Source organism: Exophiala viscosa (genome assembly GCF_022695815.1).
Source record: "Exophiala viscosa unplaced genomic scaffold EDD37scaffold_12, whole genome shotgun sequence".
Classification (NCBI taxonomy): domain Eukaryota; kingdom Fungi; phylum Ascomycota; class Eurotiomycetes; order Chaetothyriales; family Herpotrichiellaceae; genus Exophiala; species Exophiala viscosa.
Window position 1 is genome coordinate 501036 of NW_026944364.1, and position 27665 is coordinate 528700.

Consider the following 27665-nt stretch of genomic DNA (forward strand, 5'->3'; position numbering starts at 1 on the left):
GATAGGGTATGGGAGGCCTCGCCTTCGTTTCAACCGGGATGAGGGCTGAATGATACGCGAGCAGACCGATGGAGGCACACGAACAAGCATCTGGGTGGCCTGCTCTAGCGATGCTGACTGTGATTGCTGGCAATTTCCCTTCACAATCACGGCTGTGGCCGCCTGTCATTTGGGGAGCACATCCGGCATATGCACCACATGCTAAGTGCTGCTGCTCCCTCGTCTCGCCGTCTGACTGTCAGCCATTAATTCTCCGCCAGATCCAGAATTCGCCTTGTCCCCATAGCCTTTGGGGTCCCTTCGTTTCACCTCGAGATTTCCATCTCTTCTGGGCCCAATTGGAACGTATGCTCGCTTTCCGGTGGGTTCGCTCGTATCCTAGTGATGGATGTTTTTTTACAGACAGCACTTCGTGATTCGGAATTCGACAGACAGGCACGTGAGGTGTTGCTGCATGCATAAAGTCAGTATTGTTCGATCTGTCATCCGGTCGCAGCCGCAACCATTCACAGTACAAAGTCGCGAGCATGGGCGCTGAGATCTGTCACCGCAACGGGGGCTACTGCAGTGTCATGCACTGGAAGATGCATTTGTTCCATTCACTGTTCACCACATATAGACTTGGCCGCTGATTCGCGGATACTCCTCGCTTGATGTGCGGGAGGGCTGGCCTTTTAGTGCTATTGCTCGGTCATCGGCATGCGTCCGGGCGATACGAGGCTGGGACGCCTATCGTACTCGGTGTCATGGCCGGTGGTCAGTACTCAATCATCTCAATGCAGCCGTGAGGCACGTAATGCGGCTGATGCCACAGATGGGAAAAGCTATTGTGAAATCGTTCTAGAGATTTCCGCGCGGTCGAACAGAATGCAACCAAAATGTCATCACATGCTTCAATATCTGCATGCATTCAAGGATCTCTTTCTCATAACGTAGAGGTTGTATTGGCCAGGTTCACTCCTTCCTCTCAATTATACCCGCCTCACACTCAGAGGCAACTCGGTTGCACTTCAGTCGAGCCCTGACGAGTAAAGAGGAGGAATCGCAATCGAAGATCATTGTCGCGAATACCTAGATTTACGGTCAGCCTCTTCGTCTCCGTTGGCAGACTTGAACGTACGGATTCCTCTTCTCCACTCCCGGAGTGGCAGCAGGAGTTTTCTTGCCTTGACCCCAGCCCATGCGCGATTGATATCCTGGCCAGGACGAGCTGTTCCAAATCTTCGTTATGACACTATAGATCCCGCAGCGTCAACATTGGGTCCCCAAGCAGCAGTCCTTGCGACGTACCTTTGCGCAGCATCTTCCTCGTGTTCTGCGCTCCTCTCATGCACGCCCACCTTCATTCCCTCTCGACTAAACGACACATTCTTCTTCTCCAGCTTCTGCCTTGTCTTGTGTCCCACATCATGAGCGATGGAGTATGCTACGTATCCCACAATGGCGAGGAATACGACCACGACGAGAAAAATAATGAATGAGACGACGTGTCCTGCTTTCGACATGGCTGAGTTATGCGCCGTATCTCAGCGCGGCCTCTTGAAGAGTTGGCGGTGTATTCGTTCGAAAGTTGGCTCAAGAGGCACAAGCGCGCAGTTGACACCGGCGGAGGGGCAGAAGTACAATGACGCTGTGAACGACTGACGGCCGTGAACGGTGCTCTCTAGTCTCTTTTCTGGGGACTGAGTAGATTGTAGGTGAAGATTGTAAGTGAAGACACCTTCCAAGTGACAACCTCCTGTAAATACTAGAGTGGTGCTCTATTGGAGTTTCTCAGCTGGTGGTAAGGCACATGCGCCTGCGCCACGAAGTAAGATCTTGGTTCCTGGGGCTTGACGAATCTGGTGCATTACTGCCCGAAACCGGAAATCGTCAGGCACCTCGGTTGAAAGCACCAGGAAGCCATCCAGTCACTCAGTTGACGACGGTCCTATTTACATCCATAGATGTTTACGGCGTCTGCGAATAGGTGAACGCGTTGATCTTGTTCAACACTTGTGTCCTCATCCTCCGACAAGTTCTGCGCCTCTCTAGCACCGCTAATCTCTGGGTATCTTGATGTCGCGCCAACTCAAACCAACAGATCGCTCAAAGGCACCGATAACAAACCAACGCCACGCCATGCTATAAGGACCATGCTCTATTGAACTTGAGTCGATATCACTCCTTGTCAAAGATTTGCACATTTTCGCTGATTTCCCATATCCTGCTCTGATAATTCTCCTCGACCTCGTCCCCGTGCCCTCCAGCGATTCTCAAGATCAGATCATTCAGACTGCTCCGGCCGAGGATATCAACATGATCGCCAGTGTTCGGCCCACCACGTGGGCTGAATCGGTCGGGTTCGTGTGGCATTTCGTACGTTTTGATCTTGACCCCAGCTGGATTGTACCGTTTGATCTGTTTCCATCCTTTCGCGCACATGTAGCCCGTAGACAAGAGATTGACCGTGCCATCACCCTCACCAAACACGACACCACGATCGATGGCGCCTAACTGCTGTACACGACCGCCTGCTGAACTGACAGAGGTATCAATTGACACGTTGACATTTCCCTGCATAGGATTTTCGTTGTCTTTGTAGAAATAAGACCGTTCAGTGGGCTTCCCGATCCCATAAAAGCAATAGATCTTCAGTTTCGGCGCATGAGGAAGGCGAGCCTCTAGTGGATTCAGCCATGTCCGAGGGTCGTTTTCGTTCTGTTCTACCCTCGATGTCGTGTGTGCCACGCCGTGAGAGTAGGCGTGTCTGACTTGGTCCTGATACCAAGGCTCTGTACTTTCCATGAGGTATTCGAACGATTCAGCCATGGTCATGTTCTTCCGCAACGTTGTGCTAGAGTTGAGTTTGGGCTTGAAGGAGAGAAAGATCCCCTGGGTCTTGTTCTGCTGCGGATATGGTAAATCGTCCGGAGCCCAGGTACTATTGCCCCAGACTGCGTCTCCGCCTTTGGGCAACATGGAAGAAATTCCAGGCATCGCTCGAAAGAGTTCTGCTCGATCCTCTCGAGACAGAAATTTTTCCAAGCCATAAACTGCAAATGCGTTCAGTTGAGCTGTATCCTTCATTTCTCCAGATAAGACGGCAGGTATGTCTTTGGCTGTCCCAAGCATGCATCCAGAGATGTTGATCCAGGAATCAATGTAGTTATTGACCCATTTCTTACCACCTTTGCCATGGTCCTTATGCTCAACCCATTTCATGAAGTAAAAGACCACCTGACTACCCATAGAATGGGAGACCAGGACAACCTTCTTGCCGGAAGTGGCGTAAGCAACCTCAATATAGCTTTTCAGTCTGGTGAAGTACTGGTCTCGGACTTCCAGGTTGGCATATGAAAGACGCCAGTCGTAGGCCGCCGTGAATGCATTGGTCGGATCGTACCCGATAGTTGCCAGGTTCTCTAGGATTTTATTCCATATCCAGTACCCAGTGATGAAGAAATCTGTCGCATCAAAGCCTTGCGCCGCTCGGAGTTTGATGCCTGGAGGGTCAAGACCGGTATCTTTATCCAGCATAATATGTTTCTTCCACTCCGCTTGGTCTAGGACGAGTGCCCTCATCATCGACCATGATCCCCAAAGCCTCTTGCGAAAGTACTGCCTAGACTTTTCACCAGTCGACCAGGACTCCAGCCCAGTCGAGATAACTCCCGGAACCATAATGACTGGATGATGCGCCGATATACCCTGTGACTGTAAATGGAGCCCGACAGCAAAGGAATCATAATTGACCACATCTCTTTCTGCCTTGGACAAATCTTTCACATCGCTGACAATTCCTGCTGGAATGGCGTCCATCAAACTGTCCAGATTGACCTCCAGCAGTCCTTCCAGTTTGATGACATCTTGCGACTGTGCAAATAGAAGCGCCAGCACCAGCCCGAGTACGCCTCCCAGTCCAAATATAATGCCACTCTTCCTTTTGCTACTCTTTCCCTTTTTCAGTTTCTCGAGTTTTCGGCTCGGCACAAGTTTGAGCTCCTCTCCAGGTTCAGGAGTGACATCTCGACTGGAAGAGGATGACGGCGTGTCCCGTAGGACGTTGACGATCCGACGACGAAGGGCAGACATGCTTGCCCCTTGAACTCCTCGAACAATCAAGACTGACCGAGGAGCAGACGACAGTAGGCATTTGCACCGGCCGCGGGTAGTCCAGATGGATCTTTGTTGATCATTATTTTCTTGATGTGTGCCAGACCTTCACATGCAAGCAAGCAGTGGCAAGGGATCCTTGATTTCGTCACCAGACGGGAACCCGGACAAAATGCACAGATCTTCAGGGCACAACTTTAGCCGCACGACTTTGGAGGACAGCCTTCTCTTGCATTTCCCATCATGGCACGATTGAGCTTCCGGTAGGATTGGTCGTGTCTACTGTGTACGATGAGCAGCGATGTCGCGTCTGCTGCCCATAACGAGAGCAACTTCAACTCTCCCAGCGCACATTTTCAGGCCTATCCTCCCGGCATAACTTATGTTCAATATTCTCTAGAGAAGGAACCCGAATTCTTACCCCAGATTCGCGAACTGATCTCGAAAGATCTTTCGGAGCCTTACAGCATCTATGTGTACCGGTACTTCTTGTACCAATGGGCCGAATTGTGTTTCATGGCTATCGACACGACGGACAACAACAAGCTAGCTGGGGTCGTGATATGCAAATTGGAACCACATCGAGGAGGTCCTCTACGGGGGTACATTGCCATGCTCGCGACCAAGGAGACGTTTCGGGGGAAGGGGATCGCAACCACTCTTGTCAGTAAAGCGATCGACTTGATGATTGAGAAGAATGCGGACGAGATTGCCCTTGAAACCGAGGAAACAAATACAGCTGCCATGAAGTTGTACGAACGCCTGGGCTTTTTGCGGAGCAAAAAACTTCACCGGTACTATTTGAACGGCAACAGCGCATACAGGTTATTGCTGTATCTGAAGGAGGGAGTTGGAAGTATGCCCACAGAGGTAATGGACGATTTCACCGATATTCCACAATCTGTCCAAGATGAGTTCCGAGCTGGTCCGCACGAACGATAGGACAGTTAAGTCAAGGACATGGTCTGTATGGGTCTATCTGCGTACCAATCTGCAATGCTGGTAGCGGGTGCAGCGAAACAAGGGCGCCACAACACGACCCAAGTCGCCCGATCGATACCAGCATGCCTGGAAGCATCATGGAATCCCAGTCGAGGCCATGTCGATCGCACCAGCTGGGAGTGTTACCAGGCCTTGTATAATCAGCTTGGGCTCATAGTGTTCTCCGAGATCAGATCTGGGTTCATGCAAAGTGGTCATAGCAGTCACAAACAGCCTCCGATCCACTCTTCCCATCTTCTTACACCTTTTCCAGCCTCTTCGCCCTTGACCGCACCTCCAATGACGTCCACTTTGATATTGTACTCCTCCTCCAAGAGCTTGAACGTGAAGTTCTCTTCCCCTCCTCCACCAAGGACGTCCTCTTCAGCATCGGCTTCCGACTCTTGACCCACTGTTGTCAGGCCTCTGCTCTTAGAGACTCTTACCCTCTCAATTTCCGCTTGCAATCGCTCTTTCACTGCACCTGTGGGCAATGCTGTGAACAAGTCCTGCTTGTTTGCCGCGATCAAAATCGGGGCATCCGTCTTTGCTTTCGATTTGCCGGTGGCTCGTCTTTGTAATGCCAGCAGCGTATCGTGCAGATACAGGGCCGTGTCGCGACAGGTAGTCGAGTCGCTGGAGTCAAGTGCACTCGAATCGACCACGAAAACCACTCCGCGCAATGCAGGATTCTGGATTTGCGACAAGGCCTGTTCTGTCCTCAATTTTCCATGCCCAGGAGTATCAATCATGTGATAACGAGTAGGGTGCTTGTCTCTGAACGAAACATCGTTTTCAGAGCGATATTTATTCGACCCCAATGGTATTGAAGCCGGCAATAGTAAGCTGACATCAGTCGATGTCTGAGAGATGCGAGTCGGTGCGGGCTCGGATTCTTCTGGATCTGCGGATCTCTTTTGCAGCTGATTCAAGTTAGATCCGATATGTAGCCAGGAACTGGAGATTGCTCACGAGCGAAACCAGCGAAGTCTTGCCTGCGCCGCTGGATCCCAGCAGGAGAAAAGTTGGGACGACTTTGGCACGAGCAGTTTGAGTGTAAAAGTAGAGATGAAGAAGCGCAGGGAGCGATACGGTCACCAAGAACGCAATGAGAATGGCAATGGGGTCGCCTGAGAAGAGCCTGGTAGGCCAGCTATCAGGCGAAGACCAGCCCATGTTGAGCGCGTGGTGGGATCGTTGTAGGTTGAAATGTACATGGTTGTGGTGACAGGAGCGGTGGCAGATGTTTCGCGGGCGGAACGCCTGTGACTGACGTCCTCCGATGAGGCTGTGGAGCTTATGATCGGCGTGTCTTGCAGCGCGACCGCCGCGACGACTTTGCATTTATTTATGGTCCCCTTTTTAGGCGGCTGGATCAGTGGACTGCCCTGCAATTCGTGTTTCACCAAACTGCGGTCTCACCAACCTCGACGAAGGCCTTTTGATCACCAAGAATCTTAACCTGGCTTTCACTCGTTTGTATCTGTGCCAACGTCTTTCTACAACGTCTTATTATTCGCGACTCCTCTTCCTCCCACAGAACCTTATACACTTTAAGACGACATCATGATCTTACGGCCCTTCCTCTTTCTTGCAGCCTGCCTCCTATCCTTCGTCCTCGCCGATGTTGAAGTTACCGGACCTGAAGCCGGAGACACCATTACCGGACTGAAATTGAGTATAACGTGGAAAGACTCTGGGACCTCTCCAGCACTTTCAGACCTCGCCTCATACCAGCTCTTCCTCTGCGCAGGTGGAAATAAGGATTCGAACTATGTAAGACCGCGCAGGTGATCTGTAACACGTTGCATACTGACATTTCACCAGATTCAATTAGCGACTTTGGTAGCAGACGGTGACTACACAACTGGAGACTCAGTCGACGTGACTCTGACAGCCGGATGGGGTGCGGATGTGGAGAATGCATACTTCTTGAAGTTCATCTCTGCGGCTACAGGAGGCACTGTCATCAACTTCTCCGACCGCTTCACCTTGTCAGGCATGACGGGAACATTTTCCACGACGGTCACAGAAGGCCTGGCGACCATCTCTGGTACTGACGGACCCGCAACGGAGAACAATATCGACGATACTACTACAGACACTACTACAGCGGTCGCAGCTGGAGAATATACTGTTGCCTATACACTACAAACAGGAACAATCCGCTATGCCCCAATGCCTCCCATGGCCCAGACTTCGATTACCGCAAAGAATGCCTCGCCTCAGTGGCCAACAAGTGCGTATACTGTGTACAAGACGGTGGCAGGGACACCAAATGCCGCGACTACAAACACTCTAGCCCTCACCTTCAGTACCTCAAGTCGAGAAGCGACAGTAAGACCACATCACCCGCCTTCTGCTTGTAATCAAACTGACACGAACAGGTTGCTGCGGCTGGTCAACCAACTGACACGGCGATGGCAAAGTTCTTGGATCGGTGGAAGGACTGAGTTCATCCCCTGTACGGATTAATGAATGCATGGCATGGCGTCAAATGTGTATAGGCTTTGTTGGAATGGAGTTTCTGGTTTGCTCTTCATAAATATCATATCCCATGTGCTGGGATAACGCCTCAACACCACGCTGTCTAAAAATGACCGTCATTGAATGGAATCCCCAGATTACCGGTATATTTCGTCGAAGGGCCTCGTGTCTCTAAAGCAACTATCCCAAACCTCGTTGACAATCTTGACCGCGTGTACGTCGTCTTTGATGCCTGGTCGTTTTCTCATCGACTCTACGGCTCTTCGCCGAACGCAGTCTTGGTGGTGATTTGTAAATGCTCCGACGTGATTGCGAAAGAACTCGTTTGACCACCGACATTCGCCGCTGAGGTTGCTCGCTCGAATCTGTGGGTTTTCAGCATGAAGAAAGTCAATCATGGGGTGTGTGATTACCTCTGAGCAAGCACTGTGACGCAAATCATCATCCTCACTGATGCTCGTTTTGAATCGCAGATGGTCATAGGCATGCACCATTTCATGAGCCATGACATCTTCGAGCATGCTTCTCTGTTCAAGACGATTGGCGCAAAGCACAATTCCATATTCGTGGTCGAACCCTCCTAATCCTCCTCCTCTGCATGAGCGACACCGTATGTTGTGAGACCCAACATCTCCGCCCAGTTTTTGTATGTTGTCCTTCATGTACCGTATGATCGGGGAGAATTTCAACAAATAATCCCTTTGGTCTTCACAGCGTTTGCAGTCTATTTTTGCAAATCGTCGATCGGCGTCATCCCAGTATGCCTTTACACCTTCCTCTGACATCGTACCAACCGCCATGCGGTAGAAGTTTTTGAATCGAGCGGACCATGTGTCAGATGGGAGGAAAGCGGAGCCAGCTTTAGATGGCACGGAGGGCTCCTTGGAGTCGGATGGCTGGAGCAAGTCAGAACCAGCTTGAGATGGCACGGAGGGCTCCTTGGAGTCGGCCATGGCGAGTGAAATGGCTCGGAGCCAGGAACCAAGAGGAGAGCGACCGAGAAGAACCGTCGAAGAGGTGAGACCGATGCGCAATTGCTGGCGATAAATGCAGGGCAAGGCAAGTTCAGCATGGATTCAATTCGAGTCGAGTAGTTCGCCACATCATAATTTCCACAAGGCTGCGACAGCCTTGCAGCTTCGATCACCAATCAGACATTGGCGGGATGTGACTTCGAAAATAGGAAATTTTAGGACGTTAATCCAGTCTATCACATCAAGGACCCGTCCATTGCCTTGTCTTCGCAGGGCGTGGTACCCTCTATTCGCTCCTTTTCTGTTGCTTTCGCTTCAAAATGGTAGATATCGTTCAGGAGGAAATGCGGCGGACTACATCAAATATCTCACCACAACAATGAAGCCCGGACGACATTTGACAATAGTCATTAAAATCGGTAGAAATATACTCAGCCTTATTCTGCAAAAGTATCAGCTGGGCTCACGATTGTTATAGGAACTTCGTCGATCGTCGATGAGACTACACACGAGCCTATCCTTTCTATTCTGTCATTGATTGTCGAGACAGCCATAAAATTACGCCGAGATGGCCATCGTGTGGTTATCGTATCCTCGGGCGCTATTGGAGTTGGGCTGCAGAGGATGAACATGCCTAGACGTCCTAAGCACCTTGCTCAAGTTCAGGTATGATTGTCCTTGTGTATCACGAGGTTATTTCTCACTCATGACTCCCCTCCAGGCTTTAGCAGCCATCGGCCAGTCCAGATTAATGTCAATATGGGATTCACTATTCGCCCACATGAACCAGCCAGTCGCTCAGATCCTCTTGACAAGGAATGACATTGCCGACCGGTCACAGTTCCTCAATGCGCAGAACACACTAGCAGAGACGTTACATCTCGGTGTGATTCCGATAGTCAATGAGAACGACACCCTCGCCGTGGCCGAAATCAAATTCGGCGACAACGACACCTTATCCGCGATCACGGCGGCCATGGTCCATGCAGACTATCTCTTCCTCATGACCGACGTCGATTGTCTGTATGACAAGAACCCGCGAAAGTTCCCAGAAGCGCAGCCTATCCTGGTCGTCGACGACATCGACGCTCTTCAAGCCGACGTTTCCTCGGCCGGCTCCGCCCTGGGCACAGGCGGCATGGCCACCAAGATCGTCGCCGCACGTCTCGCAACCGCGGCAGGAACGTCGACTATCATCACGAAATCGTCAAAACCAGGCAACATCGCCTCCATAATTCGCCATCTCCATCCGCCAACAGATGAAACAGGTGATGGTGTTCTCACTATCCCCGTCCCACCTCTGCACACGCGCTTCGTCCCATCAAGCACTCCAATCCGCAATCGCGCATTCTGGATCTTGCACGGCCTCGCCCCTCACGGGACTATTTATATCGACCGCGGCGCGAGCAATGCACTGGCCAACAAGGCTGGCCTGCTTCCCGTTGGCATTGTCGCGGTCGAGGGCAACTTTGCACAGCAAGAAGCGGTCAGGCTGGTTGTAGTAGACAAGCATCCACTCGGCAGCCTCTCACCTAGTGGTGAGTCCAGCACGACGTCAATGCACCTTGTACTGCGTGGCGAGGAGATTGGTCGAGCCGTGGTCAATTACTCGGCCGGCGAGGTGGCGCGGATCAAAGGCTTACGGAGTAGTGAGATTCTGGGTATCCTGGGGTACGCGGATAGCGAGTACGTTGCGTTCAGGGAGAATGTGAGTCTCAACGTGACGGACAAGAGCCGGCCAGAGACGCCCAGTGGATTTCACACGCCGAATAAAGAGCCGACACCGGATAGTAGTATCGCGGATCTGAGGATAGGGCAATGATGAATGACCAACAACTGTACTTATGTTAACGTGTATTGAGCTGTTTTCAGGATTCTTCAATAGCAGCTCAAACGGCGATTGGGGCTTGACGAAAGCTGACAATGGTAGTTTCATCGCATGTGGTAGCGGAGGGCTTCGTGCAAACAAATGATGGTAATGATTGACTGAATACAAAAAACCCTGAACAGTCCAGCCTGCCCTGTAACGTCCCCTTATTGATAGTTTACAATTCGCCAACCAGAAACAAGGATGCGAATATGCTACTTAGGGGCCGAAAGATACCCTGGACAGTTTACAGCAACAAGTCCACCTATGCAGAATGAGGGACCTGACCTTGAAACATAACCTTGATGCAAGTTTCCCATAAAGAGCGACCAAACAATGTTCCGCCTCAGATTTTCCCTACCTAAACCTTCACTTGCCCACCTCCAGAATAGTTTGCTCCGGACAAGCCGCATTTCTTGAGGCAGGCTTCGAAGCCTGGCTGGCTGCCTGTCCCGATGGCTGGAATTTCCTGCGCGGTGGCGGACCAATTGCCGTCCGTGAGATTGATGAAAGGCATGACAGTCATGGCCATGTTCTGCGGCATCATGAAGAACGTCTGCGCGACATTAATTGTGCCTGGATCATCACTGTTGAGGAATGAATAGAGTAGATTCTGCTCACAACCTGGGGTCTATCAGCGAAGTCTGCCAGATCTCTTTGCTTTATCAACTCACCCATGTTGTACATTGCATGTATGCTTGCGGGAGGAAATATGGTCATCATTCCCGGCGTGAGGACCTGTTGGACAAGGCGAGCTCCATTCTCCTGCACCATATATGTATGTGTTGATCCGCTCACTGCCACGACGAGATTGTTGGCACGATGAAGATGCGGCGCAAGCATTGAGCAGGGTCCTAGATTGAGTTGCGCAACAGTCGCTCCGACGGTTGAAAGGACAGGCCATGTGGCGGCATTGGCATTGCATACGCTGCCTGGTTGCAATGAGTACATGGGGTTAGCCGTGAAGTTGTACATGAGCTGCTTATCCGACAGCATGTTGAGTTGATCCAGCATGGTTGCGGCAGTCTTGAGCTTTGCAACGAGTTGCGGGTCCACCGTCTTGTCGACTGCAAGAGACGGCGCTGGCGCGACGAAAAGCGCGAGCAGGGGTGCAAGTCCAACACAAGCTGAAATGATCATCATGGGTCGTCGGCGGCGGATACAAATGTAGCTGATATTGAAGGTTGCGATTGAAGTAAACACCGCGGCCAGCAGAAGTCCTGGATGGGCTAAGTCTTGAAAGCCGTCGAGTCCTGAGGAAGAGCCTTGAAGTATTTTGCTCCAGCTCCAGCAGTCCGGGGCGGTCGAGCAGAACCAGGAGATTGGGTCGGTAGATGACACAGACATGAGGTGATTCCGACTTTATGGACCTTCCAAACTTACCGCTTCCCGTCTCCTTTCGAGTTCTGCTTACTCGCGATCTGGGATGTTTCGGGGAGGTAAAGTTTGGCCGCAGAAGAGAAACTGGCTCTCCCAAGCATTTCTACCAGGGTGGTGAGGGACCACAAGATTCCATTGGTACTGGCTAGCTTATTCCTTTCGACAGATCAGAGAGATGATTTGTTACCGAGTCAGATGTTGGGTTTCGATCGCGAAACAATCCCAGCAGGTTGTGTTTCGCCACGAATTCGTGGCACCGAGGGATAAATGATACCTGGGGATGAATGACAAACTCTTTCTCGCACATACCTTCCCAGAAGCACTACAACCACGGGTACCACGGTCTGGTGAATACGCTTCGGGTCCAGGTAAGTTTCTTTTCGGCTACTAGCATCATAGTGCAGCCCATCCAAATACTGTAGACGGTGATGTCGAGGCTTTTCGTACAGGGCCGATGCTATGCCGCGCTTCGACCGTCGTGTAAGTTACTTAGAAAGTCAGCTCTGCGAGGTTCGACTTGAGAAGGTTGCCGATGGTGTCCTTCTTTCTTGACTCTCTGAGAATCTGTTGTAGACCAGATGACCTGACTCACGAAGAGAAATGGAATTGTCAAGATACTTTGAATGATTTTAAATCCCCCCTGAGACGTCCTTGCTGTATTCAGAGCACACGAATGATAACCCTCTCGTAGATTGCACGATGAGCAAAGTGGCTTGCACTTGTACATTGTTAGCAAGTGCTGAGACTTGGTTTCCAGTGTAGCCTTGACCTGTGCAATGTAATTGTTGGAAGTTGAGGGTTGCTCTTGTCCAGCCGTTGTTCGTTCTTGCCATTCAGCACGAAATATCATACGAGCAAATAGAGTCGGTGTAGCTGTCAGTTTGCTCTGGGGAGTACATCCCATACAGGACTTCGTTGTGAACGGGTGCAATAGCATGTACGTTGATGATACTGTACCTGCTTGCGCAACTGCGAAGCGGTAAGCAATGTTAGTCTCTCACCTGGTGCGATGACCAGAGCCGTCTTCAACCTCGATCGCACAACCTGATCTTTGCACAACGCGGGGCACCGGCCTTCCAGAAAAGCGATCCTGGTTTCGATCGAGGTAATTGTCATGAAGCTGGCTACCCGCATAGAACAAGTACGCGGGTCGGATTGCTGCAGAAAAAGCGAGGTTGGTTCACAGACCCAGAAAAAGAGGTCATCTTGCCCATTTTCGGTTACCCTCATCGTTCACAGCAGGAGGACTCGAGAATGAGCATTGTGAAGGGACCAAAGACAAATTGTGCAGATATGGCTATTTCTCCCTGCACAATGGTGTGAGTGTCGGGTGTGGGCGCACCTTTGTTTAAGCATGGCCGAGAGATTTCAAGGGTAAAGGCCTTACCTGAATGACGGCCTTGCAGGCGTGCTGCCGCACGTGATTCTCAGTGGCTTTACCGGGTTATCTCGTCTAAGTTAATCTCGTACCCAGCCGGCTTGAACCCAATCCATGCACACGTCACCGTCCACAGTTCTCGGGATAGACTACTGTGGTATGCACTCATGATGTGTGCCTTCTGTCCCAATCTCTTCCAGCATGTTAGTTTTGCAGAGGCATGGATCTTGTTCAATGATACAACCATCCTTGTAAACCATAAGAAACCTCACCCCGTGGTGAGTTAGCGTTTCCTAACGTTTCTTCGGAAGAGGCTGCGGAATGACATCGGCTCTAGCAAGGGTACAGGCTAGGGAGGCGCAAGAGAGAGATAGGGATGAGCATGCTTTCTTGACAGGAAGAAGAGGACGCTTTCCATCCCGTTGCACCTAAGCGATGCAGACAAAGATGTACTTAGTGGAAAGGCTCGATGATCGGTTCGAGGCTCTTCGACAGGTTAGACGATGTTGGCGTGGTAGATGTTGACGAATTGGTCTTCGCTTGTCTTAGAAATCCGGAGAGACTCGCTGCTGAAATCGTGGGTTTGCTGCTAAAGTGCCAGTGTGGATCGGAATCAGGGGGTTGAGCGTGGCTTATTGATTTGGCCTGATGGAGTTTGGCGTGTGTTACGAAAAGTCGTGCCTGCAGCCGTTGTCTCCTCCCTGGGGGGCCGCCTCTATCCTTGGGTGCAGCTGCGGGCGGGCTCAAGCATGCGGTACCAGTGCCAGGAAATCCCAGGTCCAGGTTCAGGGATACGTTACGTTCCGTGAACTCGCCGTCTTTCACACAAGAAAGTCTTGAGTTGTGACCAAGAGGATAGTACACCCAAGAGCTGTTCCGAAAGATATTCAGAAACACTCACTACACCAAGAGCGAGTCTGTCTCATCCTCGCTACTCCGTACTGTCTCTGACTTGTTAAGCGACCTACACTCCTCCCTACGAAACTCGCCCTAAACCTGTCAACCCTTCATCAGTTAATTGGCGAACCGCCCTCACTGCTGCTGCACCTGTCATTTGCAAGCCTTTATTCGCCCTTCCTCAGCTTTCGCACAATCGGCGGTGCACCTGGATCCAATACATCAGCTTCATCGACCAGACCTTTCCTGTGCCTTGCGATCGACACGGTCCGTCGTGGTCTTTACGAGAGATCCCTCCTAACCGATCGCCGACCTCCTAGCGCCCGCCCCTTGCGATATACCGACACTCACCCGCAACCTCTACTGTGTTGGCAGTGCACCTACTGTTCTCTCGTCGCAATATCATATACGGGCTTGAAGGCATAAAAGGAAGACGCACCGAAATCGAGGATCCATGAATGTCATGGCCGGCTGAACGAGCGCCATGTTCTGGTCCGCGACGGATTTCAGATTTATAGGCCATTCAAAACAAGAATCAAGGAGTTTGATGAGCAACCACACACAGCTATCATCGAGGGTTCACATATCCTGAGAGGCAAGTCAGTATATTCTTCAAGAGGGGGAAAGAAAGCCACGGACATCACGACACGCGGACCCAATAATTCACCCAGGTCATTCTGATTGTAGTCTGGACCAACTCTGCATATCGACGAAATCATCATTCGTCAAGCGCAAAACGATTGAAGACCAGACAGCTGCAGGTACAAGCCTGCCAGCACAGTATTGCCGGCAAGACTGCAGACCGTTGGAGGATTAACTCTGCATCTGCAGTGCAGCCACCAACGACCGCGACTCGATACTGATCACTATTCGCCTGCCCGCTCATATCAATGTACGCTCCATTCAACAAGCATTATCCCAGTATCTGATCGTTCATACGTTCAGTATACTGCCAAAGATAATGAGCTCAGCTGCGACACCTGCCATATACAACGACGAACTTTCAAGGTCCAATCCAACGTTGTCCTCCGGGTATACGATCAAGAAGTCTGCTCCAATCTCGATTCGAACATCGAAAAATGCGCATTTAAAGCGGAAATCGAAGAGTCCAGATCGACATCCTTCAGCGTACGTCCGGGGCGGGAGGGATCATTCCGAAACTCGACTTGCGCAGCTCAGTCCCAATCTCAATATCAATCGCTGGTCTCATTCCACTTCTTCCAGTGTATCGGCAATAGATACGGAGGCAGTCCGCGTGAAGGCCAACACATCCCGACGAATGAGTGCTGGACCGTCCCTGATCCCGCCGGTCTCGAGCAGTCGAGGCCAAAGAGTTTCACAGTCCTTCATGGTTCCCAGATCCATCAGTCAAAGTCCGCATCGCCTGCGGGACCCCACCCGCCTTCAGGTTGATCGCAATCATACCTCACGAGATGTAAGTCCTGGCGGGGTCTCGCCGCTGACACCCACCTCAATGTTCAACCCTGCTGCAAGTGAACACTTCGGCGAGTGGCAGGCCCGGAAGATCGGCAAAGCCGGAGAGCCTGTTACAATGTCGGTACATTACATGAGAACCACTGAATCGGGTAATCTCAGGCCTACCGACAATATCGCATCACAACATATCTCACAGAATATGCGTCCCAGCACTCGAGAGGGAAGACCAGAGTCGGTGGCTCCAGTCGAGGCGACAGACTCTGCAGCAGCCAGCATACCCGGCCAGGGGAGGAGTCACCGGAGCCCAGCGCAGAAAACCATATTGTCGAAAGCACTTGCAAAGGCGAACAATGCTGTCCTTCTGGACAATGCACAAAACATAGAAGGTGCTATAGAGGCCTATGCTGAGGCCTGTGATCTTTTACAACAAGTCATGGTCCGCAGCTCCGATATGGACGATAGAAAGAAATTGTCCGCCATCAAGAGCACATATTCGAACAGGATAGCGGAACTTCATGACCTGGATGATACCTTTTCTGGGTTGATGGAAAAAGAGCTTCCGGAAGATCCTCCCTTCGACGAAACTAATCAGTCATTCTTCACAGGTGATGGCCTGGAACCCGATACGACCCTCATACTGGAGTCGGTTCAGATTCCTCCTCGGCAGGAATCATTATTACCTGAGATCTTTGGTGGAGAGACATACATCAACAACTCCTCCAACCACAAGAGTATACGTATACCCAGTCTGGCTATTCCGATGGACACACAGTACATGCCCCCTCCGCTCTCACCTAAGAGACCCCTATCTGCCGCTTCTGAAAGGGACACCGACACGCCATTAGCTCCCATGCGTCCTAATGATGTGGTTAATAACATCATGAATGCCCGGGAAGAAGGTACTACAGAGTCCACTTCGTGGTTGGATACTGTCGAAGATGGTGAAATTTCGTCCAGATCTTCAAGACTATCGTCGATTGACCTTGGAATACACCATACCGAGAATCTGGTCGATAATATTGAGGCAGAGTTCGACGCTGCTCTGGATGCTGCTGTTGATGCAGCCTATAACGACGACGCGGCTCCCGAAGATTCGACACCCAAGCCGGACAGAAATGCACAAGATGTGTTCAACATAAATATGCCAGCATTCCAATCGATTCTGTCAGGGCATGCTCCGCTTGAGGCTGACTCCGGCCTTACCCGAGAGTACGATGATGGCGATTCCTCTGACGAAGAGGAGCGGATGCTCGAGGAAATGACCAAAGGTTACTCTTTCGATGATTTCTCCTTCGACAACAAATCCAAGTCTGCTCTACCTCGGCAGTCAGACTCGAGCACTTTCTCCGGACAGACTTGGGCAAGCTCTGTGCCGTCAACAACAGCGACAACTATTACGGCTCTGAGCACGCTAAGAGAGTCCCAGGAGCCAGCACTCGAGCAATCACCGCGACCTCTTCCCCCTGCGAAAGATTCTCCAAGGACATCACCTCCTAAAGCACCACTTCCCCTCCCGCCTACGTTACCTGTGCCTCAGTCTGGCAGCAGACCCAATAGTTTCGATCGGTATGGTGGACTCGGCATCCGGGAGAGAAGATTTTCCGGCAGGAGCGGTGAACAACTCAGGGTCGAGACCTTCGCTAGACGAAATTCATCAACACTATCAGGCAAACCCCTTCTACAAACACCAGCTGCCTCGCAGGCGTCGGGTCCTTCTGCGCAGAATGTTCCTCGTACGGCGCCACTAGAGAACACACCGTCGTTACTGGCTGGAGGCGAACCTCCCTCAATGGCGACTGTCCCGTCAATGGAATCGTTCCAAAGTGAGTCTCCATCAACACCTGCTCTAACTCAAGGCGGCTCTCAGGGGAGCATCGATGAATCCATGATACCGCCTTCCCCTGCGCGATTTGGGAAGATGGTTTCGCCGCAGGGAGGAATCAAGAACAATTCGTCTTCCTCAAGTCTAAGGCCGAGAAATTTGTCGGTTGCGACTATCGAAATGAGCAATGAGTCTCCCGTGACGCCCATCAGCGGGAACCTTGGTGGTGAGGCGAGTAAGGTCCCGCCACCGCATCCTCTTTCAGCCTTGCCCACCCCATCGGCAGCAGCTTTTGGGCCGACTTTGCTTCAAGCTGGCGGCATGTACCTGTTCGATGATCATACCGGTGTCCCTGGTTCTCCAACAACTCCGCGGAACCCGAGCGCTTCGTTAGATCCACCGCAGCCCCTCGAACCCTGTCCGGAATCATTTTTCCTACGACCCTTCTGGCTGATGCGCTGTCTATATCAGACTTTGGCACATCCGCGAGGTGGCTACCTGACGACAAACCTGTTTATTCCGCGCGATATCTGGCGGGTGAGGAATGTCAAACTCAAGGCTCTCGAAGACAAGGTTTCGCAATGTGATCTCTTGACTGCTGCCCTGCAGAAATTGGCGAAGGTCGATACATTCGATGCAGATGCAATGCTCGAGGAATTGCAATGTTTCGAGACTGTTTTGGACCAGGTTCGGGTGACGTTGCTGAAGAAAATCGGCAGTGATGTGGGATTCGGCGGCTCTTCAAATCTCTTCAAGCCGAACAAAGAAGATGAAGGAGCGGGCAAGACGAATACCACGACTGGCAAAGGCTTCGCTTCCAGCTGGCGAAAATTGAGATCAAAGTCAAGCGCGCCTGCGATGGGAAACCCCATAGGTCCGAAAGATGCGGCTGCGTCTGGGTTGACCATCCCTTCGTTGCCGATGACCTCGTCGTCTTCAATCCAGTCATCTCGATCGCTGCACAGTCGCAAAATGTTACCACCACCAACCCCAACCGCCATGCCTAATATACAAACCATTCACGCCACTTACATGTCGAGTCTCGCCCGCCTTTTTGGTGCCGCCCAAGTGTTGGACGCGATCGCAAGGCAGGTCGAAGATCCAGGCCTGAAATGCAGCAACAAAACCCAAGTTGGGTTGGAACTGGGAGTTAAGAACGCAGCGGAATTTTTTGCCTTTTACATCATCCGGTTTGTGATGGCCGATCTGATGCTGATGGTCGACAAGTTTTTGAAACGGGGGACAGAATGGGTCCTTACTTGAATGTGTCTTACGAGACAAAATCTGATGCCTTTACTATTTTGCATTCACTAGGAGTTGTTTTTCTTATGATACCAATCATCGGCCATTGCTGCGTCGCTCTGTGTTGAGAAGAGCAGGACTTTATATTTGTCATGCGCGGCGTACAGGCGAGGTACGGGTGTATATAGATCTGCATCCATGGGTGGCTATGTAGCTGAGATATGCGGCGTATCGAATATCTTGCTCAGTGTGCATGAGATTTGCAACGAATTTTATATTCATGACGTTCGTCTAGTTGTAGCCCCAACCTGTCTCTCGAGTGAAGCTTGCTTCCCATGAGAATACTTCGACGTTGAGAGGGCTCTTACAAGGGGTATCACGGTGATGAAAGCATGTCTGCCGCCACAGATTTTCCATTATCTGCCCTTGAAGACGGGCTTTCTCTTCTCGGCGAACGCCTTGAGCGCCTCGACGCGGTCTTCAGTCTTCAGGATGACATCGTACGCCTCGTTTTCAGATGGCTCGCCGCGTTGCCAGCCGTTCATCGCGCGCATTGCCTGAGTCACAGCTATAGGTCCACCTTCACAGATCTCGTTGGCGAGTTGTAAACTTGCATCAAGGACCTTTTGCCGTGCCTTGCCTTCTTCTTTCGCCTCTTCTGGCGTCACTTCGACCAGGCGATTGCACAGACCTAGAAAATATGCCTCTGCGCCGCCAACTCGTCGTCCTGTCAGGATGAGGTCGCGTGCGCGGTTGACACCAATGAGTGCGGGGAGACGATACGTCCCACCTGCACCGGGGATGATGGCTAGCTTGGTCTCGGGTTGGCCTACGATCGCAGTTGAACTGAAAATGCGAAACGTGGTGCAAAGTGAGATCTCGGTGCCACCTCCTAGGGCAACAGAAGAAATGGCGCTGATGGTCGGGATGGGGAGGTTCGATATTTCGGTGAACGTGTTCCGCATGGAGCTGAGGAACTCGAGGGTTCTATATCTTGTCAACAGGGATGATTTGCTCGGATTGTCCACACATACTCTTCATGGGTCATGCCTTTTCGTTCCCGTAGATCTGCGCCTGCGCAGAACGCTTTATCGGTATTAGACGCGAGGATTAGGGCTCGGGTTGGACCTGAACCGTTCTCGGCTTGGATTTCGGAAACGTGTTCTCGGAGGTCAGACACAAGTCTGCGTGAGAGGGCATTGCGAGCTTCTGGACGGTCGAGAAGAAGGACGCGGATCTTGCCTGAGTTGGGCGCCGGGTGGACTTGGACTTTGATGGGGGATGCGTTAGTGGAGGAAGATGCGTAGGTCCGATAGTGCATGCGAGAAGCGCGAAGGAGGCTTCCAGTCCTATATGCCAATGAGGTTCGCATGGTAAGCGAACTGTGGTGTTAACCTGTGTTGTGTTGACCTGCAGCATGCGAGGGCATTGAGCGCAGTTAATTGTCTGGGGTAGCACATCGCGGTTGGAGTCGCCCGAGAAAGCCCGCAGAATAGGCGTCCGGGCCGACAGCCGATTCTTGGCTGATGCGGAGATTGAAGCAGCCTTGATTCCCTTAGTGTCGTGCTTGACATTTTGATAGCAATTGAAGTTGTGGTAGTCGGCAATCACCAAGACTGTCAAAGTCAGCAGCAGTCGCCCAAGCTATACGAGTATTGTTCGCGAACGTGTTGTCAACAGGCTGCCCTCCCCCAACGTGTGTGAGGTCGAAACATGGATGTATCCATGCTGGCCGATACAATCTCTGCGCTCGAAGACCAGACCTGGCGAGCCTTGATGGACAACGGTCGTGCCCTTCTTCCATTCCTCAGCCGTGACTGTGTCATGCTCTTTCCCCTGGGTATGAAGATATCAGCCAGAACACAGCCGAACCTCGAAGACGTCATGAAGTCAGAGGCATTTGTGCCATGGAGACGTTACAGATTGAGCGATGTCGAGGTCACGCCGTTGGGAACAGAAGCGGCATCCATCACATATCGAGTCAAGGCAACGAGACAGCATATCACCGACGACGATGATGAACGTTCTGATGAATTCCGAGCCTTGGTTTCGAGCGTCTGGAAGAAGGATGCTGAGGCTGGAAGATGGCAGATGTGTACACATCAACAGACACCATACGAGGAGGAGCTTTAATGAATCTGTCAATGGAATGAAACATAACCATTAGGATATACTGTGGTATAGCATTGAAGGTCGTTGTAGCATGGTCTGAACATCTTGTCCGTAGTACTTTAGGCGAGATTGATAGTAATTGCATGTGGAACTAATGATTTAACGGCGTGCTGCACAATGACATCACATCTTCAACTGCCACGGGTTTAATAACCGAGTCCAATGACTTTCCAGTCGTGGGGAAGCGTCTTGCGTACTGTAAGAGTGACGTCGGGGTCGCAGCGAGCAGTGAAAAGGGCACTTTCCTTCTGTCCACCAGACAACGCCTGACCTCATTTTTTACCGCAGCTTTGTATAGCAAACAAAACAACTCACACTTCCTTGAAAGCTACCTCTACAATTACCAGGACTTCCTGAAAACGCACAACCATCACAATGTCTTTCCTTTACACTGCAACACCCGCTCTGCGAGCCGTAGCACGTGCCTCGGCCCTTCGTCAATCCCCTCGTCTTTTCTCCACCACCCTGATTCAGCAGAAGTCACCCGTGGATTCTGCCAAAGACACCCTCAAGTCAGTTGACCGAGCTGTCTCCGATGCTGCTGTATCTGGAATTGACAAAGGAGGTGAGTACAGAGAAAAATCGTCTTCACTTTCAGATGTGCTAAGTGATATTCAAGTCGAAATCAAGGACAAGGTCAAAGCAGCTGCAGGCGTCGAAACCAGCAAAGCTGAGGGCAAGGCCTCAGAAGTCGCCGGCGAGGCAAAAGGAAAGGCAGCTGAGCTCAAGGGACAGGCCAAGGGCAAGGCCGAAGAGATCAAGGGAAAGATGTCATAAATGATTCGCGATTGTTCACTCTCAGAGATGAAGAATGCCTAAACGCATTCAGCTCCCGTCAGGCCATACTGCGACGGAGCAAAAACTGGCGTTCCATGTACAGTAATCATCATACCAATGAGCGCAATACCCTGGCTCGCTCTTGGGAATTATATTGAGTGCTCGTGAATCTGCCAACTGGTGATCCGACGCTGGTCGCGTGACTGTGGTCGTTGCTCATTCCTTCGTTAACGACCTCATGAAATGTGTGCGGTTTGAGGATTTGCAGCCGAATTTATCAGCTCTCCTTCGGACGTAAGCCCTCGACAGCTTCAGAATCATTTAGTCGTGGCATCGGTTGCATAACCCCCGAGTTGGAAAAGTGTTTCCGGTATGCCTCTCCCTCTTCGTCTTTCAATCCATATTTTGATGGATCCCGTTTTTCAAGAAAATGTTTTATTCGACCTTCTGCCTTCTCCGGATAGTTCTCCTCTCTCGTTGCTAGAAAGCTTCTGGTCTTTTGTGTATTTTCGTTGACCTTCTCTTCCAGCCGACCTGAGAATTGCCCTGCCCTTGTCGCTTGAAACACTCCAGAAAGCACGGCCAACAGAATAACGAAAGATGCAAAGGCATTCGGGTGGACGTATGTACCGGAATATGCTTGTTTCTCGGGGTTATCGCGCCTCCTGTACCATCTCTCCCAATCCTCCCACGTCGCATTCTGGAATATCGTGGAATCGTCATCGGGCCCAAACCCATATCTTTTTCCTTCCGCATTGGTGAAGCCTCTTGAGTGTCGTGTGGCCCCTGTTCGACTGTTACCCCAGCCTGCGCCTGATGCGTCAAACGCTCGTTTTTTGGCTGGATCCGATAGGATCTCATGTGCTTGGACCACAAGCCTGTATCTTTCCAATCTTTCTATGTCGCTGATGCCGTCCAGAGGTATACTGCCGCTACTGTCTGGGTGGTATATCTTGACCAATTTGTAGAATTTATGTTTCGTGTAGACTGCGCCCTTTTCTAACTCGAATATCTCGTACGGTGAGGGCGTCCAGGTGGCATTCTTCCTGCAGGGCCAATTCATGTTATCTCGAAATTCGAATCCATCCTTGACATCCGCGTAAGTTCTCTGTGGCGTGAACCTGGGATCGGCCTTTAACCTTTTGCGCGGAGATGAGGGCGAAGAGCAGCAGCACTGGAATGAACTGTACAGAGCCGGGAAATTGGTCTTTCTCAGTAACGATGAAGGCATTTCGACCTGCAAAACTGCCTTATCGATACCGTGAAGAAGAGTCGAAAGAGGTCAGACGAGCAAACGGCACAGAACGGGTGGGGAAGTCAAAGTCGTGCACGTCAATACCGGGTTCTCTTCGGGGATCAATTTAGTGGGAAACCTTGCCGATCCCGCATATTTGTGCCTTTCTGCACAACATTTTGAATTTTGTGCCTTGCAGCAATGCCATATTCAGAGTCAACTTCGCCTCTGAGGCGACGGCACGAGGCCAAAACCGAAAGCTCACGCCATGAGCGGAGGGCGAGTGAGCGATATAGGTCGAGAAGTCGGGAACGACGTGATCGATCGAGGAGTCCAGAGGAAAAGCACCGGAAACACCGCGAACCAAGGAGGTCGAGGAGTTCAGAGGACAGACACAAAAACCACCGGGACAAGAAAAGTTCGGATAGCAAAGACAACAAAATAGTTAGGAGGAGTCGTGATAGAACATCTCGCTCCCCTCGAGGACGTTCGTCCGAACCCTTTCAACGCAGCAAAGCTCCACTCCCGTCGCAGGTCGATGCATTCAAAGGCGATACCGATGCCCCTTCTCCAGGGCCTGAGAAGCAAAAGCCAAACTTCCGTCCTTCTGGACTATTGGCCGCAGCGTCAAACACAATCGCTACGTCAGCCGGTGCGATTGTGCTAAAATACCACGAACCACCCGAAGCCCGAAAGCCGCCCTCTTCACAGTCATGGAGGTTGTACATTTTTAAAGAAGATGAGATCCTGGACACGATAGACTTGTACACTCAGTCCTGCTGGCTCTTCGGTCGGGAAGTGTCTGTCTGTGATTATGCTCTAGAGCATCCAAGTTGTTCAAAACAACATGCTGTAATTCAGTTTCGGTATGCTGAAAAGAGAAACGAATTTGGGGACAAAATCGGCAAGGTGAAGCCATATGTGATCGATCTCGAGAGTGGGAATGGCACGACACTCAACGACGAGCCGGTACCAGAGGGTAGGTATATGGAGCTTAGGGATAAGGATGTGATCAAATTCGGACACTCTACAAGGGAATATGTGGTCCAACTACCACCACGATGAGCACTATCATTGCATTTTTGCACAGAAACTGCAGCGCCTCAAGGCCAATCGACCGGACCTTTTCGAAGCCACATCAATAGATTAGTCTTCACGTGTAACGTCGCAGACCTCGCACCATTTCCGCTTCACTGCCAGCCTCGCCTTGGCAATCAAGATAACGCGTTACCTTCAGGTCGGTTTCGTTGTTTTCTTCCACTGTTCGAGAGCACGACTCGCGCTGTACTGAGCCGCACGATTTACTGCATCGAATACTAGTATGCTGCTCGAAGTGGAACGCAAATTCTGTCCCTCCGCCGCAGGCCTGATCACTTGCAATGCGGGATCGCCTCCTTTTCGACAGATATTGCGACACCGACGACAGGTCTTCAGGGACGTCTACTATGATCATGGACGTTTCCTCCGCAACGCTGGGGTATGGCTCCGCAGGAGGAATAAGCGGTGGGAAGCCAAGCTCAAGGTTGGGGGCGATTACAAGTATTCACAGTTCCAAGAAGTGAAAGGGAAAACGGCAATCGACGCTGCTATTGCCAAACACCTTCAAGGACTTATTTCCCGCACAGGACCACGACATTTGGACCTGCCGCTGTTCTTGGGTGCTTGCAGAATCGAGCCCGTGGCTGATATCGAAACGATGAGAGATTCCTGGACTGCGGACGACGAGTACACCATTGTCATTGACACCACAGATTTCGGCCACACCGTTGGTGAAGTCGAGCTAGAACACAATCACCCAGAACTCGTCCAGGAAGATGCGAAGAATGATATGCTGAAGCAAATGGACCAGAAGATTGCAGTGTTTATGCAGCGTTACGCTTGGGCTTTTCCGTCCGGGCAATGCAAAGGGAAGCTTACAGCATTCTTCGAATGGAAGAACAGAGCGACCGAGCAGAAGCCGTTCGAATAATGATACCATCTGCCTCTTGAGACAACAAATGCGGCGACTTCATACACATCCACGAATAGTCACCCAAAATGACACCTCTTGGGCTTAACAAACATTGTGTCGCTGATATCCCTTTCTTGCATACCCCCTATCCAAACCATGGCCGCATCTCAACCTGAGTTTCAGCCTCAGCCGTTGGACTATCGTATGACACCACCGTTTCGAAATCCGCCTCCAATTTCGCCAGCATCTCTTTCCAAGCGGTCGATCTGTCCAACTGCTCCGTCAAACCGTTCCAAGACTTCTTTGTGTCTCCACTGGTATCGATCTTGACAACTTCCTTTCCAGCCTTTACAAAATGGTCCAGGACTGCTGGATTCTCTTTCTCGAATTCGGCATATCGCTTGGCAAACACATCTGATGTATCTCGGGTTCTGCTACCGTCGATGCGGGTTAGGACTCTGTTGCGTGCGACATGCCCCTGGCAATCAAAGAACAAAACAATGGCCGGCTCGATTTCGTCAAAGTCCGGGATTTGAGTGACCTTTCTTGGGAATCCATCGATGAGCAGGGCGGGACACACCTCGTTTATCGGCTTTGGCGCAAAGAACTCTTCACTGAGAATATTCTTGATGATTTGGTCCGGAACAAGGTCGCCTCGCTTGACATATATTTTAACGAGATTTCCTGTGTCGGTCTGTTTAGCAACCTCAGCACGCAGCCAGTCGCCGATCGAAATGTGTTTGATGTCATATTTTTGCTGGATCTTCTTGCACAATGTTCCCTTTCCGGCACCTGGTGGTCCTGGTTCTCGTCAGCATTTCTCGTCAGCAGAATCAAGTGCTGCATGCGCATACCTAAAACGTAGATGACAATGGGCTTCTTCAACTCCGGCATGATCGGTACGAGTGTTTTGCTTCCCTCTTTGGGCCTTGTGGTCTGTTCACGCTGCTCGATATGCTCAGTCTGCTCTGCCATCTTGGATTGGGTCGCTGGAGAGTATGCGATGTGCAGGGAAGTGTGCAATATCTGTGGTTGGTATGAGGGAGTAACTTCAGCTCTTTATGGCCCAGGAGACTGCTCTCATTGCGATATGGGTACAACTACCACAATGAAGGCTGAACATGACCAAACAATACGTGAGGCAACATCAATCACCATTCAAGTTTGTCTCAGTGTGTCTCTCTTTGTGCAGTGTGCAACTCTTGCTGGCGACAATGGACTCAGAACGGCTTGCTCCGTGGTTTTGAGCGTGGTACCAAATGCTGAAAATGATATCGCTGGCTATCAAGATTGTAGGTTGATACAGCAATAGTTGGCCGAACAAAGCACGCAGCAATGGATTACATGCTTGACAAAGCCCCGGGGAGTTTGCTACCGCCGAACAGTTTCAGAGAATGTTTGTCTCTCATCGGAGTCGTTCTTTCTATTTCTGCACCTATCGCTAGGGATTGGAAACTGGATGAAAAGTCCATCTGTTCCTTCTTCCATGCTTTCCTGATCTCTATCATCTTATGCAATTGCGACCCTCACAAATCAGTCACCTGCCACGAGAAGCTTCTGTCATGCTCCTCCAGAACCTCTATCTTCTTCCCCTGCTTTTTCTCCTTCCCCTCTTGTCATGGAGTTTCTACCTCTCTCGCAAAATCAGAATCAGACTCCGGCCAAAGACAATCCCCCTCTCGGTAAACTACCACTTCACGCGCAAATGCAACTACGAATGCGGCTTCTGTTTCCATACCGATACAAACAGCTACATCGCTCCAGTCAAGGATGGCAATGCCGCTCTCAAGCTCCTTGCTCAGGCTGGCATGAGAAAGATCAACTTCGCGGGTGGTGAACCGTTTTTGTACCCAGGCCACCTTGGAAAAATGGTTGACTTCTGCAAGGAAATTTTGAAGCTGGAATCTGTCTCGATCGTATCCAATGGGTCGAAGATCACTGAAAGCTGGATCAAAGCCCACTCAAAGAATGTCGACATATTGGCCATTTCTTGTGACAGCTTCAACGAAGAAACCAACATTGCGATCGGTCGTGGAAAGGGCACGCACATCAAGCAGTTGTATCGGATCGCCGACTGGTAAGTTCGTCTTTTGCTCTCGAAGACGTTTTCTCACAGTATGCAGGTGCCGCGACTATGGCATTCTTTTCAAACTCAACTCTGTGATCTGTCAGTACAATTGGAAAGAGGACATGAACGAACACATTGCTCGCTTACAACCGTACCGCTGGAAATGCTTCCAAGTCCTGCTCGTGGCTGGCGAGAATGATTCCGACAAGACTAAGCGCGATGTGAGAAACTTCTTGATCTCCGACGAAGAGTATGAACATTTCTGCCGCAACCATGACAAGAACGCATGCTTCGTGCCCGAACCAAACAATCTCATGGCCAAGAGCTATCTGATTCTTGACGAGCATTTGAGATTCTTGGACCGCACAGGCCAATGTCCAAGTGGATCGATTTTGGGGGTGGGTGTGAACAAGGCACTGAGCAGTGTGTTTTGGGATACCAATGGCTTCGAAGAGAGGGGAGGAATCTATGCTTGGAACGAAGAACAGGTTCGAAAGAAGCAAGAAGATGAGCTGACTACGGCTATCAAGACGCAGTTGGGCGCAAGTGTCAGTGGGAGTTGTGGAGGACCTGGAGGCCAGAGCGGCAAAAGTGCTGACATGGAGGACATTGGCGTCAGACCGCTTCCATGACCCATCACGGTGCGCTGAAAGACCCAGTGTGTTTGGAAAACGCAGGATGCATTGGAGTGTCTGAAGAAGGATATGTTGGAATGTTTCGAGAACGCAGGAATGTTGAAGTCTAGACGAAGTAGGATAAATTGGAGTGATCGGAAGACGCAGAATACTCACTCAATTGGTACACATGAAATCAGAGTGAAGCTGGAGTGAGGTTGCCGCCACAATAATGCCGGCAGCTTCGCAGTCGTGACCACTGGTGGTTGTTTTCGCCAAGCCAGCAGTT

The 27665-nt window shown here is 51.0% G+C and overlaps 17 protein-coding genes across 17 annotated transcripts; 9 read left to right on the forward strand and 8 right to left on the reverse strand.

The window, feature by feature from the left end:
* Positions 1 to 995: 995 nt before the first annotated feature.
* EDD37DRAFT_163636 (uncharacterized protein) lies at positions 996 to 1832 on the reverse strand. The gene is made up of 3 exons (XM_062809769.1): positions 1291 to 1832; positions 1121 to 1234; positions 996 to 1071 (listed from the first exon to the last, which is right to left on the reverse strand). Exons 1-3 carry the CDS (start codon positions 1503 to 1505, stop codon positions 1056 to 1058), a joined length of 345 nt encoding a protein of 114 aa, XP_062666533.1. The 5' UTR covers positions 1506 to 1832; the 3' UTR covers positions 996 to 1055.
* On the reverse strand, positions 1833 to 4230 carry EDD37DRAFT_163635 (phospholipid:diacylglycerol acyltransferase). Its single transcript, XM_062809768.1, has one exon. The coding sequence runs from the start codon at positions 4072 to 4074 to the stop codon at positions 2161 to 2163; it is 1914 nt and encodes a 637-aa protein (XP_062666534.1). The 5' UTR covers positions 4075 to 4230; the 3' UTR covers positions 1833 to 2160.
* Positions 4231 to 5248, forward strand: EDD37DRAFT_163699 (ribosomal-protein-alanine N-acetyltransferase). The gene has a single exon (XM_062809772.1). It carries the CDS (start codon positions 4387 to 4389, stop codon positions 5035 to 5037), a length of 651 nt encoding a protein of 216 aa, XP_062666535.1. The 5' UTR covers positions 4231 to 4386; the 3' UTR covers positions 5038 to 5248.
* Positions 5249 to 5300: 52 nt separating this feature from the next.
* On the reverse strand, positions 5301 to 6252 carry EDD37DRAFT_612857 (signal recognition particle receptor beta subunit-domain-containing protein; the record flags this gene model as incomplete). Its single annotated transcript, XM_062815398.1, has 2 exons — positions 5301 to 5999; positions 6049 to 6252. 2 exons carry the CDS (start codon positions 6250 to 6252, stop codon positions 5301 to 5303), a joined length of 903 nt encoding a protein of 300 aa, XP_062666536.1.
* A 390-nt stretch (positions 6253 to 6642) lies between these two features.
* On the forward strand, positions 6643 to 7529 carry EDD37DRAFT_612858 (uncharacterized protein; the record flags this gene model as incomplete). The annotated part of the gene is made up of 3 exons (XM_062815399.1): positions 6643 to 6852; positions 6904 to 7413; positions 7464 to 7529. The coding sequence occupies 3 exons, from the start codon at positions 6643 to 6645 to the stop codon at positions 7527 to 7529; spliced, it is 786 nt and encodes a 261-aa protein (XP_062666537.1).
* Positions 7530 to 7595: 66 nt separating this feature from the next.
* On the reverse strand, positions 7596 to 8752 carry EDD37DRAFT_163846 (peptidase M76 family-domain-containing protein). The gene has a single exon (XM_062809773.1). It carries the CDS (start codon positions 8514 to 8516, stop codon positions 7701 to 7703), a length of 816 nt encoding a protein of 271 aa, XP_062666538.1. The 5' UTR covers positions 8517 to 8752; the 3' UTR covers positions 7596 to 7700.
* Positions 8753 to 8772: 20 nt separating this feature from the next.
* Positions 8773 to 10653, forward strand: EDD37DRAFT_163932 (glutamate 5-kinase). The gene is made up of 3 exons (XM_062809775.1): positions 8773 to 8956; positions 9016 to 9203; positions 9259 to 10653. The coding sequence occupies exons 1-3, from the start codon at positions 8917 to 8919 to the stop codon at positions 10357 to 10359; spliced, it is 1329 nt and encodes a 442-aa protein (XP_062666539.1). The 5' UTR covers positions 8773 to 8916; the 3' UTR covers positions 10360 to 10653.
* EDD37DRAFT_164114 (RmlC-like cupin domain-containing protein) lies at positions 10477 to 11927 on the reverse strand. Its single transcript, XM_062809777.1, has 2 exons — positions 11079 to 11927; positions 10477 to 11028 (listed from the first exon to the last, which is right to left on the reverse strand). The coding sequence occupies exons 1-2, from the start codon at positions 11749 to 11751 to the stop codon at positions 10766 to 10768; spliced, it is 936 nt and encodes a 311-aa protein (XP_062666540.1). The 5' UTR covers positions 11752 to 11927; the 3' UTR covers positions 10477 to 10765.
* A 2874-nt stretch (positions 11928 to 14801) lies between these two features.
* EDD37DRAFT_163926 (uncharacterized protein) lies at positions 14802 to 18779 on the forward strand. The gene has a single exon (XM_062809774.1). It carries the CDS (start codon positions 15021 to 15023, stop codon positions 18579 to 18581), a length of 3561 nt encoding a protein of 1186 aa, XP_062666541.1. The 5' UTR covers positions 14802 to 15020; the 3' UTR covers positions 18582 to 18779.
* Positions 18779 to 20102, reverse strand: EDD37DRAFT_163971 (methylglutaconyl-CoA hydratase). The gene is made up of 2 exons (XM_062809776.1): positions 19595 to 20102; positions 18779 to 19547 (listed from the first exon to the last, which is right to left on the reverse strand). The coding sequence occupies exons 1-2, from the start codon at positions 19930 to 19932 to the stop codon at positions 18977 to 18979; spliced, it is 909 nt and encodes a 302-aa protein (XP_062666542.1). The 5' UTR covers positions 19933 to 20102; the 3' UTR covers positions 18779 to 18976.
* Positions 20103 to 20273: 171 nt separating this feature from the next.
* On the forward strand, positions 20274 to 20693 carry EDD37DRAFT_653710 (uncharacterized protein; the record flags this gene model as incomplete). Its single annotated transcript, XM_062818604.1, has 1 exon — positions 20274 to 20693. The coding sequence occupies one exon, from the start codon at positions 20274 to 20276 to the stop codon at positions 20691 to 20693; it is 420 nt and encodes a 139-aa protein (XP_062666543.1).
* Positions 20694 to 21107: 414 nt separating this feature from the next.
* On the forward strand, positions 21108 to 21509 carry EDD37DRAFT_653711 (uncharacterized protein; the record flags this gene model as incomplete). The annotated part of the gene is made up of 2 exons (XM_062818605.1): positions 21108 to 21297; positions 21352 to 21509. 2 exons carry the CDS (start codon positions 21108 to 21110, stop codon positions 21507 to 21509), a joined length of 348 nt encoding a protein of 115 aa, XP_062666544.1.
* Positions 21510 to 21786: 277 nt separating this feature from the next.
* EDD37DRAFT_653712 (uncharacterized protein) lies at positions 21787 to 22740 on the reverse strand (the record flags this gene model as incomplete). The annotated part of the gene is made up of 1 exon (XM_062818606.1): positions 21787 to 22740. The coding sequence occupies one exon, from the start codon at positions 22738 to 22740 to the stop codon at positions 21787 to 21789; it is 954 nt and encodes a 317-aa protein (XP_062666545.1).
* Positions 22741 to 23325: 585 nt separating this feature from the next.
* Positions 23326 to 23793, forward strand: EDD37DRAFT_547073 (SMAD/FHA domain-containing protein; the record flags this gene model as incomplete). The annotated part of the gene is made up of 1 exon (XM_062813669.1): positions 23326 to 23793. A coding segment is annotated over one exon (468 nt), but the record flags the coding sequence as incomplete, so codon positions are not given.
* Positions 23794 to 23809: 16 nt separating this feature from the next.
* Positions 23810 to 25135, forward strand: EDD37DRAFT_164228 (CYTH-like domain-containing protein). The gene has a single exon (XM_062809779.1). It carries the CDS (start codon positions 24065 to 24067, stop codon positions 24710 to 24712), a length of 648 nt encoding a protein of 215 aa, XP_062666547.1. The 5' UTR covers positions 23810 to 24064; the 3' UTR covers positions 24713 to 25135.
* On the reverse strand, positions 24840 to 25669 carry EDD37DRAFT_612868 (adenylate kinase-domain-containing protein; the record flags this gene model as incomplete). Its single annotated transcript, XM_062815401.1, has 2 exons — positions 24840 to 25495; positions 25549 to 25669. The coding sequence occupies 2 exons, from the start codon at positions 25667 to 25669 to the stop codon at positions 24840 to 24842; spliced, it is 777 nt and encodes a 258-aa protein (XP_062666548.1).
* Positions 25670 to 26106: 437 nt separating this feature from the next.
* On the forward strand, positions 26107 to 27567 carry EDD37DRAFT_164157 (radical SAM domain-containing protein). The gene is made up of 2 exons (XM_062809778.1): positions 26107 to 26771; positions 26818 to 27567. Exons 1-2 carry the CDS (start codon positions 26206 to 26208, stop codon positions 27392 to 27394), a joined length of 1143 nt encoding a protein of 380 aa, XP_062666549.1. The 5' UTR covers positions 26107 to 26205; the 3' UTR covers positions 27395 to 27567.
* The last annotated feature ends 98 nt before the right edge of the window (positions 27568 to 27665 follow it).

Coding starts and splice junctions, on each gene's coding strand:
- EDD37DRAFT_163636 (XM_062809769.1), bottom strand. CDS start 1,505: ATGTCGAAAGCAGGACACGTCGTCTCATTCATTATTTTTCTCGTCGTG. Junction 1,235..1,290: donor GAGGAAGATGCTGCGCAAAG/GTACGTCGCAAG, acceptor CGGGATCTATAG/TGTCATAACGAAGATTTGGA.
- EDD37DRAFT_164157 (XM_062809778.1), top strand. CDS start 26,206: ATGCAATTGCGACCCTCACAAATCAGTCACCTGCCACGAGAAGCTTCT. Junction 26,772..26,817: donor TTGTATCGGATCGCCGACTG/GTAAGTTCGTCT, acceptor CACAGTATGCAG/GTGCCGCGACTATGGCATTC.
- EDD37DRAFT_163846 (XM_062809773.1), bottom strand. CDS start 8,516: ATGGCCGACTCCAAGGAGCCCTCCGTGCCATCTCAAGCTGGTTCTGAC.
- EDD37DRAFT_163699 (XM_062809772.1), top strand. CDS start 4,387: ATGAGCAGCGATGTCGCGTCTGCTGCCCATAACGAGAGCAACTTCAAC.
- EDD37DRAFT_163635 (XM_062809768.1), bottom strand. CDS start 4,074: ATGTCTGCCCTTCGTCGTCGGATCGTCAACGTCCTACGGGACACGCCG.
- EDD37DRAFT_164114 (XM_062809777.1), bottom strand. CDS start 11,751: ATGTCTGTGTCATCTACCGACCCAATCTCCTGGTTCTGCTCGACCGCC. Junction 11,029..11,078: donor ACATGCAATGTACAACATGG/GTGAGTTGATAA, acceptor GATAGACCCCAG/GTTGTGAGCAGAATCTACTC.
- EDD37DRAFT_163971 (XM_062809776.1), bottom strand. CDS start 19,932: ATGCGAACCTCATTGGCATATAGGACTGGAAGCCTCCTTCGCGCTTCT. Junction 19,548..19,594: donor AAAGGCATGACCCATGAAGA/GTATGTGTGGAC, acceptor GACAAGATATAG/AACCCTCGAGTTCCTCAGCT.
- EDD37DRAFT_163926 (XM_062809774.1), top strand. CDS start 15,021: ATGAGCTCAGCTGCGACACCTGCCATATACAACGACGAACTTTCAAGG.
- EDD37DRAFT_164228 (XM_062809779.1), top strand. CDS start 24,065: ATGCTGCTCGAAGTGGAACGCAAATTCTGTCCCTCCGCCGCAGGCCTG.
- EDD37DRAFT_163932 (XM_062809775.1), top strand. CDS start 8,917: ATGAAGCCCGGACGACATTTGACAATAGTCATTAAAATCG. Junction 8,957..9,015: donor GACAATAGTCATTAAAATCG/GTAGAAATATAC, acceptor CGATTGTTATAG/GAACTTCGTCGATCGTCGAT. Junction 9,204..9,258: donor AGCACCTTGCTCAAGTTCAG/GTATGATTGTCC, acceptor ACTCCCCTCCAG/GCTTTAGCAGCCATCGGCCA.